Genomic DNA, 13,643 nt, shown 5'->3' on the forward strand with positions numbered 1-13,643 from the left:
TCACCATCCTTGTTGTGGCAATGGGAGGGCTGAAGTGGCAGGAGGAGGGAAGGCAGAGGATGGGGGAAGTGCGCAAAAACTTAAGAGTATACTAGAAGGGCTAGGATTGTGGCTCAGCAGTAGCATACTTGCCTGGTATGTGTGAAGCACTGGGTTCAAATCTCAGCACCACATATAAATAAAGTAAAGGTCTATCAATAACTAAAAAAATATTTTTTTTAAAAAAAGAATATACTAGAAGTAAAAGAAAAAAGTAAATATGTATATCTATATAGAAGATTTCTTAAAGAAGATAAATAGTACAATTAAAAAGCATTCTGTTCTTGGGTATGGTGGCAGACATCTATAATCTACTCAGAAGGCTGGGACAGGAAGATTGCCAAATTCAAGGCCAGCCTGGGCAACTTAGCAGACCCTCTCTCAAAATTAAAACAAAATTAAACAGGGCTGGGGATGTGCTTGGTGGTAGAGTGTATGAGGTCCTTGGTTCAATCTCTAAAACTGACATCCTGTTGGGCAGTGGTTTTCAGGCCAGGCCAGGCCAGACATTGCTTGGAGACTTTTTTGCTATACCAAACCTAGGCCCACCCAGCACTTCTGAAATTGTTGGACTAGAGTAGGACCTAGGCATGACTTTGTTTGCACGCATGTGTGGTCCTGGGGAGTGAAGCCATGGGTGCTCTAACACTGAGCCATAACCACCTAGCCCTTTTTATTTTGAGGCAGGGTCTCCTTAAGTTGCTCTAACTAATCTCCAACTTCCAATCCTCCTGCCTCAGCCTCCCAAGTTGCTGGGATTACAGGTATGTGCCACTGTGCCTGGCTGGCCTAAGTGGTTTAGGTCATTCCAGTGCACAGCCCAGAATGAGAGCCCCATCTGGGTAACATGACAGTGGTGAGTTGGGGAAGGGAATTCTCCCCCACAGAAATGCCAAACAATGATATAGGGCTGCGGGTATAGCTCAGTGGCAGTGCATGGACTTAGCATGTGTGAAGCCCTGGATTCTACCCCCAGCACTACAAAATAAGTAAATACAATAAATAAAAGGAAGGAAGGAAAACAGGCCTTAGCTCTAAGGGACTCTGTTTATTTTTCTTTATTTTATTATTATTATTTTTTGTGGTGCTAGAAAACAGGCCTTAGCTCTAAGGGACTATGTTTATTTTTCTTTATTTTATTATTTTTTTTGTGTGTGTGGTGCTAGAGATGGTACCCAGGGCCTCATGCTAGGCAAGCATCTACCACTGAGCTACACCCCCAGTCCATGACCCTGATCTGTTATGCCTCAGTGTGCTCAACTGTAAAATGGAGATAATAGCAGTACCTATTTCACAGATTAGTGTAAGGATTAAATGTGATTCACAGAAAAGAGTTTGCACAGGCCTGGTCATAGCAGTTGCCATATAGAAGCTATTACTGACATTATTGTTATTATCACCATAATTCTGTTAATTTTTAAAAATATTTTAAAAAATTGTTTTAGTTTAGATGGACACAATATCTTTATTTATTTATTTTTATGTAGTGCTGAAGATCGAACCCAGTACTTCACACATGCTAGGCAAGTGCTCTACAACTGAGCCACAACTACAGCCAGTGTTATTTTTTTTGGGGGGGGGTGTTGGAAATCAAACATGCTAGACAAATGCTCTACCACTGAGCTATATATAACACAAGGCCTGTCATCATATTATGAAGCCAGATCTCCACCCTCAGTGAAATTAATCTGATGAGGGAGATAGGCTCCTCTCCAGTCTGATGGAAGAGGAAGGCCTTCCTGCCCTGCCCCCCCTGAGGTGAACCTGATGGGTGTAGGGACACACCTGTAAAGTAGCAGCTTGTTGAGGCAAGCATTGATGAGCAGCGAGGGGTCCCGGGCCTCACGGCTGACCCAAGAACGGGCAGAGATGCTGGTCACAGGGCTGCCCTCATGCACCACCAGCCGCTTGGCTTTGGTCAGCTTTCCTACAGCAGTGGAGGCAGGGGAGGCAAAGGTGAAGGTGAAGGCTGAGCCCTGTATGGATAAGAGGCAGAGCACCCAGATGCAGGTCTATGGCCTGCCTACCTGTGGCCATGTCAAAGAGGAAGGAGAAGACACTGCCACGGTCATCACCCGCCCAGAGCAGCCTGCCAGGGGCATCAAAGGACAGAGCAAGAACACGTCCTGTCAGCTTGCTGGAGCCACCTTTCACTTTCTTGCCAGTGGAGATGTTCATGACATGCACATTGTGCTTGGCATTCCCCACCTGTGGGTAGAATGAACACAGCATCCTGTGCCCCAACGGTCTCTTCTTGAGTTTGACCAGAGGGGAGGTACAGTGGGTAGAGCAGAAGGTGACTCAGTCATGTCCCTTTGCTCTCTTGCTAGTCTCTCTGGCAATTTGCCCACAGTAGAACAGCTGCTCATGGTACTAAAGGGGTCACAGCAATAATGCTGACCCTTGGCCAGTCTGAAAACCACAGGGCTTTCCCAGGCCTACAGTAACATAACAGCTTTCCCCTGTGCCCTGACTGCTCCTTCCTGGAGACTGAGAGGCTGCTCCCGCTGAAACAAGAAACATCCTCAAACCACAGCTCACTCTTGGACAGTTCCCTGTACTTGACACCTCCACCCCCAGGTCACGTCAGACTTTTCATGTACTTCCCCCTACCCTCTGATCAATCTGTTCTGGAGTCTGACCACAGTGGGGCCACCACTGAGATACTTAGATGAAATTTCAGCCTCAACACCCTGTTCTCCAGAGCCCCATGCAGGTGGAAAACTAGGACTTTGAGCAGTAGGACCAAAGGGGTCCCAAAATCATGACTACACCTCCAGCCCCACCCCCTAGAGTCTACCTCAGCAAGGCCATCTCAGACCAAGAACTGTGCTTCCCATTATCTAGCAGGTTTCCCTTTGAGTCTGACCACAGTAAGGATGCTGTGACAGGACTAGGGAGGGATCCTAGACTTTATATTCTGATGCCTATGGATAGCCCTCAGACCCAGCATGCCTGCCCTTTGTAAGCAGGTGCCCTGGAGCCTGACCACAGTGAGGTTGTTGTTGACGGGCTGGAAGGTGCAGCAGAGCAGTTCGGCGCCATCAGGGTCAGGGATCTCCCGAATGCAGCGGCCGTCCTCGGAAGCCCAGATGCGCATGGTGGCATCCAGCGAGGTGGACACGAGGATGTCATTGGAGAGGGACCAGGCAAAGTCGGAGACACCACGGGTGTGGCCCCTCAGCACGCGGAGCACAGTAGGTGGGGCAGGCACCAGCTGGCACAGGGAGATGCTGCCGTCGAGTGAGCAGCAAGCCAGGCGGTGCCGGTCGTCATTGGCGAAGCGCACCCTTGGGACTGCAATGCCAAGGAGCCATTTGTGGGAGTCAGCACACTTGCTGGGCACTTTTGTTTATAAAAGGCTCCGACATGTGTACAGAGGACTGGGACCCCATTGCACAAGGAATGGTGACCTCAGCAAAGGGCTTTCCTTGGCTGACAAAGACAGTTGTAACCTCTGCCAAAATGCTCCCTAAATTTCACTAGGTACTTTGCAGATTTCAAGTCTTCTGCAATACGAAAAAGCTCCTACTGTCTTAGCGAGCACTTTACAATCATCCAGGTGTCAGCAGTTTGCAAAACCTGACACTGCATAGCCTACTCTGCTCTCTGCAAGGGAATTCACCATCAGCAAAGGCTTTGAATTCTTCCTAGTGACTCATGAACCCAGGCAGCCTCCTGCAAAGTGCTCTCTTGAGTTTCTGAGACTTTTTACAGTATATAAAGTACCAAGACTTTGCAGACCACTTTGGAGAGGGCTTTTGAGTTTGTAAAAGGCTTTATGGATGGTAATTCCTCCTTGAGAGGCATGTCAGAGGCCTTACATTCTGGAAAAGGATACCTTGGATGGATGATTGGACAAATATTGGTGATGGGACCCCATATACTGACTCACCTGCCTCATCCACATGCTGGTCAAAAACATGGTACATGCCTGCAAAGGCATAGTTCTCGCTCAGCGATGTGTCCCCAGCCATGGCCCGACTTGCCTCTGCTGCTGATGTGGGCACCACGCTGCCAGGAGGCCTTAGCCCCAAAAGGAAATGGGGAGGAGGGTGACAGGAGGTAGGTGTGGGTGTTCAGCCTGCCATGCCCCAGGGCCCCTCTCTTCCTCAAGAATGCCCATCCCAGCCAGGCACAGTGGCACACACCTGTAATCCCAGCAACTTGGAAGGCTGAGGCAGGAGGATCTCAAGTTCAAAGCCAGCCTCAGCAATTTAGCAAGGCCCTAAGAAACTTAATGAGACCCTGTCTCAAAATAAAAATATAAAAAGGCCTGGGGATGTGGCTCAGTGGTTAGGCACCCGTGAGTTCAATCTCTGATACCAAAAAAAAAAAAAACAACGAAAAACAATGTCCATCACTCAGCTGCCCCCAGTGCATACCTGTCCTCATAGACAGCACGGTTCATCTGTGCCTGCAGCTGATAGGAGCCACGGCTGACAGAACGACGGTGCCCTCGGGCCCCCAGGGCTCGAGGATCGTCCTCAAAGTCCTGCAGACAGAGAAGATTAAGGAGTATATCTTAAAAACAGCCCTAGAGAACCTCTGAGGTCTGGAGCCTTCAAAATATATCTAGAACCTGACCCCTTCTCATCACACACATCCCCCACCACCACAATCATAGCTCATTTGCATGGCTTCTTCACTTGTTCCTGTTTCTACCCCACTCTGCTCAGCACATACACAATATGTGTTCTTTGCACAAAGAATAAGTACTCTTCCCCAAGAAAACCAGTTAGCTCAGTCTCTCATTTCATTCAGGTCTCAGTTGTCACCTTCTTGAAGTAAAGCAGGCTTCCCTGATCACCCCCATCAAACATTCAAGTCCCCTTTTTTTCCAGTACTGGGTATTGAACCCAGAGCCTCATGCATGTGCTCTACCATTGAGCTACACCCCACCCACACAGTAGTCCTTTGTTAATCCCTTAAGAATGTTTTATTTTTCTATCTTAGCACTTCTTACTCTCACCATGGTAATTATGGACTTATTTATCTGACTTGCTATGTTTACTGACATGTTTATCTTGTTTATAACCTGTTTATCAAGTTTATTGTGTATTTATTGGCTAAATTGGTATATTATCTCTTTTTATCTTCTGCTGACCCTAAGATTCTGGAAGAGTGCCTTGAACATATCAGTGCTTGACAAGTGTCTGTGGTGAATGTAGTGGAGGCAAGGGAGATGCATGATAGGTAGTTATGACCAGGGCTCACCTCCATGCGGTCAAGGGTTGTGCGGCTGCTGCGGACGATGCTGTTGCTATAGGCACGTGCACTGCCTGGCTCAGAGAGGGGCCCGTAACGCTGGCCCAACAGCTGGCCCCGCAGCCTCAGGTACTGCCGACGCAGTGCTGGGGGGTGCCCAGCCTTGGCATTCTCCCGCAGCAGCTGGCTGCGCCGACGGATATATTGGGTCCGAAACTGTGGAAACGTTGGTGTGCGGTACGCGTTGTACCTGCGGGGTCAGGATGCAGGCAGGCAGCAGGCACAGGACAAAGGGAATCAATCAGCTTGGGACATAGGGCCGCGAATGAGGTATGTGGCAGTGATTGAGGTCAGAGTGGCAAGAGTGATCAATGGTGTTGATGGGGGGTTTCCTCCTGGTCTGTGATAGGGGTGATTCTGCAGGAATGACTGGCATGGTGATGAGGTCAGTGTGAGGACAACACATTCTGCAGCTCTGTTGGGGTGGTATGGGGGGAATGAGTCACACAAACAGGAACAGGGATCAGTCTAGCATTGGTGATAGAAGTCAGACTGGCATGACAATGATTAGTGTGAGGCAACGGTAGCGGTTAGTGTGGTGTGGAGATGGGATCACATTCAGTGAGCATGGAAAAGTCTATGGGGTGGAGGGGGCAATGGTAGTGCTAAGAAGTCACCAACCTGAGGTCCACCGCCCGCACCCCACACCCGTAGCCTCTTTGCGCATGCCCATATTTGACCACATTTTCCCTGCATGCTGTTTAGAACTCTCTCAGGCCCAGTCATCTCACTTCTGGAGCTCCCCCACGTCTGCTACTGCGCATGCTCACCTCCGGCATGCCCACGCAGCCGCATAAGGCAAGTTCTCCGCCCAGCCTCACTTATCGCCATTGCGCATGCACCATAGTAAGTTCCGCTCCCATGGGCTCCGACCCCACGCCTCACCTCGCGTCCACTGCTAAGACTTGCTGCCACACCGCGGCCATTCCCCGGCCTCCTCCTCTGGCTTGTCCGCCCGCGGGAGCCTGCAGGATAAGGGCTTGGAATGTCAGCGTCCCAGGCGAAGGGATCTAGTTCCGCCCGTTCTGCCAGGTAGCTGTTGCCATAGACACGGATTCCCTCCACGCCAGGGACGTCGCGAAACCCCACAGGGCTGTTACCATGGTCATCACCCCAACCCTGCCCTTCCTGGGCAGCGCCAGGGTGACTCACAGCAGGAATTCAGACCTGACCCCGCCCCTCCCCAGTCGCCATAGCAACGCCCCTCCCCCGCCTAGCAGTTCTTGTTTGACATTCCCCACCCATCTTGACCCCGCCGCCCTCCGCCTTCCCTTCTCGGGTCCAAGAGCATAGCCCAGGATCGAGGACCACCTCCGGGGCTGCCTCCGGCTCTTGAGGCCCCCGGGGCGGCCCTGAGACCACTGTCACCCGTTCCTTCTGTCTCTCTTCTCCCTTTCTCAGGCTCTAGGCAAGATGGCCGCCTGCTAACAGAAAGAGCTGCTGAGCACTGAGCGAATCGATAGGAACAGGGCGTGGGAGTCTCGCAGGCGCACTGAGGGACAGTAGTTTCCGGTACGAGGACGGAGGCTCCACCCTTTGAGTTCTAACCACTCCTTTTTGGCATCTTAATATACATAGGGATGATGTCCACGGGTCCCCGGGATGGCGGGGTGATAAGTACATGAATCAATCACTAGAAATCAGTGCAACTTTTTAAAGATGATGGTGGAGGCTGCTTTTTAGCAGCACAATCCTAGCAAATCTTAGATAGTAGAATAAAATACACACAGAAATCTTTAGTAGGTTCCTTTAGTTTTTGTTTTAATTTTGTACCGGGGATTGACCCCAGGGGTGCTTAACCACCCCGAGCCACATCGCCAGCCCTTTTATACCTCATTTAGACACAAGGTCTCGCTAAATTGCTTAGGGCCTCACTAAATTGCTGAGGCTGACTTTGAACTCACAATCTTCCTGCCTTAGCCTCCAGAGCAGCAGCAATTACAGGCATGCACCACCACGCCCAGCAGTTCTTAGGAGTCTCAGGAGGCTAAGGCAGGAGGATCACAAGTTCAAAGTCAGCTAACATAACCCAGTGAGACCCTTTCTCAAAAAATAAAGAGCTGAGGCTGTATCTTAATGGTAAAGTGTCTCTGGTTTCAATCCCCAGTACAAAGGGAAAAAAAGAAAATTGAGTTCTGAACAAGCTGATGAAAGAATCCATTTTGTTGGGAGCTTTAGAGAGGAAGGGGCAGATTGAGCTGCAAGAATGGAAGGTCAGTGGATGAAGGAAAGGGGGTCTCAGGGCTGGGGATATGAAGTCACCAAAAGTAACTCATGCAGATTGTGAATAACCTTGGTTACAATCATGACTGAGAAAAGGTGGTCAGACCCATGGAAGACCACAAGTCCCATTAACTCTTAACAGGATCCAGGGCAATTTTACTTCTAGAATATGGTTGAGGGTCCCAGCCAAACAAAAAATAGATTTGGATAGAAAAGACAGGTAAGCCAGAGCTCTTTGAAGATAATGCTTATGATAGTAGTGATTCCAATGATGGAAGAAGCCATGTTTTATCCAGACTCATCCTTCATCCTTCATTTGTGTGCCTATTTAGTAAATTCTTTTTTTTTTTTTTTTTTTTTTTTTTTTGGCACGCGGCGTGGTGGTGCTTGGGGATTTGAACCCAGGGACTCATGCAAGCCAGGCAAGCACTTTTACCAGTGAGCCACATCCCCAGCCCTCCTATTTGGACTCCAAACTTTAAGAATACAAAGAAAAAACCAGGCACACTGGCACATGCCTGTAATCTCAGTGTCTCAAGAGGCTGACGCAGGAGGATCACAAGTTCAAAGCCAACCTCAGCAACTTAGTGAGGTCCTAGGCAATGTTGTGAGACCCTGTCTATAAATAAAATACAAAATAGGATCTGGGGATGCAGCTCACGATTGCCCCCAAGTTCAATCCCAGGTACAAAAAAAAAAAAAAAAAGAAAAGAAAGCAAAGCAAAGCACTGGACCACACTGGTTGTCTGCTATTCTTGACACAGGTTGAAATGAAATCTGAAGTTGAACCCCAACTTCAGAGGACAAATTGGAACATAATTTGAGAGGAAGCCTAGGTGGCTTGGAGTGACAAGGGGTATACTGAGAATCAAATGAAATGGAGAAGCCATGAAGCTGAGGTACAACTATAATGCAGACACCGAATCTTCATTTGTTTATCTCATCCCTGAAGTTTCTTCCTAAATGGGGCAAGAGGGGATTGGGGTGTGAGGTCATAACTTGAATTTCACCATTTCCTGATAGGAGAATGTCTGACTCTCAAGCCAAAGTTCTCACAACCACTAATGTCTTCGTGGTGGACAATGTTCCATGGCCTCAACCAGAAACAAGATTCCTCCATTTGGGAAAAGCCTTAAGAGACCACTTGAGCATCCCCCAGAAAACAGAAATAGCATGCCAGCCTTCCAGAAAGTATTTCTTCAGTTCAGCTCTTTCTGAGTGCCAGGCACTGGGGCAAAAGCAGTAACACTTATAAAATGGTTCCTGCTCTCACAGAGCTGCTATTCTATTCTAGCTATCAAGATAAAACAATAATTTGAGAAACCAGTACTTACTATAAATACAACAGTCTCATTAGTGTTACTGAGTTGGAGAGAGGGATGAGAAGTAAATTTGAGCTAGAACTAGAATGAAAGGAAATCATAGGAGCTGGGGATATAGTTCAGTGGTAGAGTGCTTGCTGAGCATGTACAAGGCCCTGGGTTCCATCACCAGCAAAAAAAAGAAAGAAAAAAAAGAAAAGAAAGGAGCCAGAATCAGAGATCTACCAATGGTGAAATAAATAAGGTGGATAATGAGGCCCATCAGCAACTGATCAGAATAGAGAAATCACTTTATAGGAATAGGACTCACTTCAATTTGCCCACTGAGGGATTCACCCCCAGCCTGGGAGCCTGGAAAAACTTGGGCCTTGGTTTTCAATCATAGTCACTGGGAATAGTAGCCTAAATGGGTACAGCCTTGGAGTCTACATTTCTTTCTACTAATACATTGAATTACATCTCCTGCTTAAAAAAAAATATTTTATATATATATTGTTCTAATTAGTTATACATGACAGCAGAATGTGTTTTGATTCACTGTACACAAATGGAGCACAACTTTTAATTTCTCTGTTGTACATTGATAAAGTCCCACATTCTTTTTTTTGAGAGAGAGAGAGAGAAAGAGAGAGAATGAATTTTAATATTCATTTTTTAGTTTTCGGCTGACACAATATCTTTGTTTGTATGTGGTGCTGAGGATCGAATCCTTCCTCTTAACGCATGCCAGGCAAGCACGCTACCACTTGAGCCACATCCCCAGCCCAGTCCCACATTCTTGCAAACATACATGTACCTAGGGAAATGATGTCCCTCTCATTTTATCATCTTTCCCACCCCCATGCCTTCTCCTCTCCCCACCCTCCCCTTTGCTCAATCCAAAGTTCCTTCATTCTTCCCTTGCCCCCCCCCCCCCCATGGATCAGCGTCCACATATCAGAAAAACATTTGGACTTTGGTTTTTTGGGATTGGTTTATTTTGGTTAGCATGATATTCTCCAACTCCATCCATTTATCGTGCCATGATTTTATTCTCTTTTAATGCTGAGTAATATTCCACTGTGTATATATACCAGTTTTTAAAAAATATTTTTAGTTGCACTTGGACACAATACTTTTATTTATTTTTATGTGGTGCTGAGGATCAAACCCAGAGCCTTGCATGAGCTAGGGAAGCACTCTATCGCTGAGCCACAACCCCAGCCCATACCACAGTTTCTTTATCCATTCTTCCACTGAAGGGCATCTAGGTTGGTTCCACAGTTCAGCCATTGTGAATTGAGCTGCTATAAACATTAATGTGGCTGTGTCACTGTGCCCCAACAATGGAGCATCTATGTACAAACAATTTCAAGAATCAAAAAGAACACAACACACTAATACTGGGTGACTTTAACACACCTCTCTCACCACTGGATAGATCTTCCAAACAAAAATTAAACAAAAAAACTATAGAACTCAATAATATAATCAATAATTTAGACTTATCAGACATATAAAATATTTCATCCTTCAATGAGTGAATACGCTTTTCTCAGCAGCACATGAATCCTTTTGTAAAATAAACCCTGTTATACCACAAAGCAAGTCTTAGTGAATACAAAAAAAGAGATACTATCCTGCATTCTATCAGACCATAATAGAATGAAATTAGAAATCAATGATAAAATAAAAAATAGAAGGTACTCTAACACCTGGATACTAAATAATATACTATCAGAGGGGGAAGGATAGCAGAAGACATCAGCAAGGAGATAAAAATATTTTCTTAGAGGTAAATGAGAATACACATACAATATATCAAAATCTCTAGGACACTAAAAAGGCAGGGCTAAGAGGAAAGTTCATGCATTGAGCTCATTCATTAAAATAATAAAAAAATTAAAAATCAGCAAATAAATGACCTAACATTACATCTCAAAGCCCTAGAAGAAGAAAAAAAGAATAAAATCGACACCAAAAAGACAGGAAATAATTAAAATCAGGGCTGAAATCAATTAAATTGAAACAAATGAAAAAAAATGACCAAAAGCTTGTTCTTTGAAAAAATCAAATTGATAAACCCTTAGTCACCCTAACAAAAGGTGATGAAAAAGGAAAATCACGACAAACACTATTGAAATACAGAAGACAATTATAAACTATTTTGAAAATTTAAGCTCTAATGAAATAAAAAAATCTTGAGGACAATGACAAATTTCTAGGGACATATGATATGCCCAAACTGAATTAGGAGGACATATATCTCATGCTTTATAACAGGTGGAAATGTTTTAGTTGTGGTTGGACACAAGACCTTTATTTTTTTTTTTAAATATGGTGTTGAGGATCCAACCCAGTGCCTCACACATGCTAGATAAGCATTCTACCACTGAGCTACAACCCCAGCCCATTAAGCATTTTTTTAAGTGTTAAGCCATCCTGGATTTTCCAAGATTGTGGTGACAACTGCATTCACTGAACACTTACTACACTGTCATCTGAGGGCTTTACTGCCCATTGCCACTGACAGAAAATATTACACTAGTATTTGGACTCAGGCAGAAGTTGAACTTAAGTTCCTTATCCTGGACACCAGAAACCATCACTCCACCCCCACCCCACTCCTGGGTCCTAGCCAACAGTGTTGATAATAGTGTTCTCTCTCCTCTGTACATCATCAGATTTAAGACCCACATCAGGGCTGGGGTTGTGGCACAGTGGTAGAGTGTTTGCCTGGAGCATATGAGGCACTGGGTTCGATCCTCAGCACCACATAAAAAATAAAAAAGATATTGTGTCCATCTACAGCTAAAAATATACTAAAAAAAAAAAGACCCCCATCAATTTCCTTTCCTCTCTCTCTTCTCACCTCTGAAGTCCAAAATTGCTTCCAGCTTCTATGAGAAGCCAATCTTAGGCCTTCTCTCTACCTGCATTTCTTTAGCACTCTATCAGTCTAGGCTACAGCCACATTGGCTGTCATATCCTTTGAAAACTGTACAAACTGTTTCTGATATCTGGAATGCTCTTTTTGAGGCACTTACTTCATCATATAGTAATGTTACTAATAACAAGTACTTTACATAACTAGAAAACATTTAGTCCTCAATCCTATGAGATTAGTACTTTGATCATCCCATGTCACAGATGGTGAAATGAAGACAGATATAGAGTGACCTGCCTGAAGTTACACTGCCAGTAAATTGGATTCACACCCATACCACCAGACTCCAGAATCCTTCCTCTTAACCTATTAACACTAACTGCCAAGTGGCTCTGGGTAAGCTCTTCTAGTCTGGAGTCCTAACTAGTACTACTCATCCCATCCTCTTCATTGGATACGTCAACAAATCCTGTTGGTTCCTTCTTTAAAATATACCAGAATCTGACTTCTCCTTTCTACCTGCACTGCTGCCACCACCACTGCCATTGAGGTCCTGGACTGATGCAGTGGCTGACTCACTGCTGCTGCTCTTCCTGTCCCCTATCTAACCTCATAGCAGCCAGAGATTGTTTTAATCCAAGTCGCCCATGGCCCTCCTCCTGCCCTAAGAGACTCCCATCTCTCAGAGAAAAGATAGTTCTCTCCACAAGGCCCTAGACTTCTCTAACCTCATGTCCTACCACTGGCCACCTTGATCACTCTGTACCTGCCCTAATGACATACTTGCTATTCACACACCAAGCAAGCTTCCACCTCAGGGACTTTGTACTTGCCTGGTTTTCCTTCTGCCTGTAATTCTCCTAAGATTGGTCAAGGCAAGGCTGACACATTTGGCTGGTAAAACAGTCTTTGTTAGATTCCAAAGTTACTTACATAGAAAATGAAACCAAGAATAATCAGATCATTGGTGGTGCATGCCTATGATCCCAGAGGTTGAGGAAGGAGGATAACAAGTTCTAGTGCAGGTTCAGCAACTTAGAGAACCTGTCAATTTTGAAAAACTGGGGATGTAGCTCTGTGGTAAATTGCCCCTGGGTTCTATCATCAGTATAAAAACAAAATTGTCAGAGTTCAGTTCTAATCCCTTGTATCAGGCAACAGGGAAACTGTTCCATGGCTGACATGACACACTGGCTACAGAGCCAATTTCAAGGTGAAGCTATAGTTCTATATCCCTGAGTCAAGAGAAAGGTAGAAAGTATTTCCCCTAGAAGCTGGTAAGGCCAGCACACTCTGGGAGATGGGAGTCTCTTAGGGCAGGAGGAGGGCCATGGACGACTTGGATTAAAACAATCTCTGGCTGCTATGAGGTTAGATAGGGGAGGCAAGTGAGAAATGGCCTGATAGCATCCCATCTTGAGCTTTCCATGTTGTGTTCCAAGGGTCACAGGGAGTTCTGCCAAGATGGATTGACTTACGTATGTGGCCTATGTAGTAGAGATGCAGAGCAGACAGCCTCCTTGCCTACTAAGTTCAAGTCTCTGCTTCCCAGTTGCCTTCCTTGGGCAAATTGGCATGTGCCCTCACTCTAACTTAAACTGCTTATTTTCCTTAGGACTTGCCACTCCCTAATATTACATCATAAAGCAATTTCTAGTTTACTGTGTGTTAACTCTATGATGCCTGAGAGAAAATATGACATATCTGTTGCTGTGTCCCCAGTAATATGATATGGCACACACAAGAAATGCTAACATTTATCAACTCCATGCCAACCTCCAGATGTTTTTCTATGTGTTTCCCATGTCTCAATTCATTTAGTGGACTATCTTTATTATTCTGGTTTTAGAGGTAAGAAAACTGAGGTTTTTTTCAAGCAGTCTAGGGTTTTAGAGGAGGGAAGGTAGGACTTCTTTTTCTGGGGG

The 13,643-nt window shown here is 45.7% G+C and overlaps 1 protein-coding gene across 13 annotated transcripts in view; it reads right to left on the reverse strand.

Moving 5' to 3' along the window:
• The window catches only part of WDR13 (WD repeat domain 13), a 66,341-nt gene extending 59,589 nt beyond the window's left edge, over positions 1–6,752 (reverse strand). For 6 of the 13 annotated variants that reach the window (XM_081276941.1, XM_081276942.1, XM_081276939.1 and 3 more), the window contains exons 1-7: positions 5,929–6,186; positions 5,257–5,463; positions 4,425–4,534; positions 3,935–4,065; positions 3,029–3,336; positions 2,067–2,247; positions 1,825–1,966 (exon numbers count right to left, since the gene is read on the reverse strand). In XM_081276941.1, the coding sequence (XP_081133067.1) occupies positions 1,825–1,966; positions 2,067–2,247; positions 3,029–3,336; positions 3,935–4,065; positions 4,425–4,534; positions 5,257–5,463; positions 5,929–6,033 (1,184 nt within the window). In that variant the 5' untranslated portion in view covers positions 6,034–6,186. The other 7 variants (XR_014019962.1, XM_081276938.1, XM_081276934.1 and 4 more) reach the window with 7 other exon arrangements.
• Positions 6,753–13,643: the final 6,891 nt, after the last annotated feature.

Source organism: Spermophilus citellus, assembly GCF_964194105.1.
Source record: "Spermophilus citellus genome assembly, chromosome: X".
In the NCBI taxonomy this organism is placed as follows: domain Eukaryota; kingdom Metazoa; phylum Chordata; class Mammalia; order Rodentia; family Sciuridae; genus Spermophilus; species Spermophilus citellus.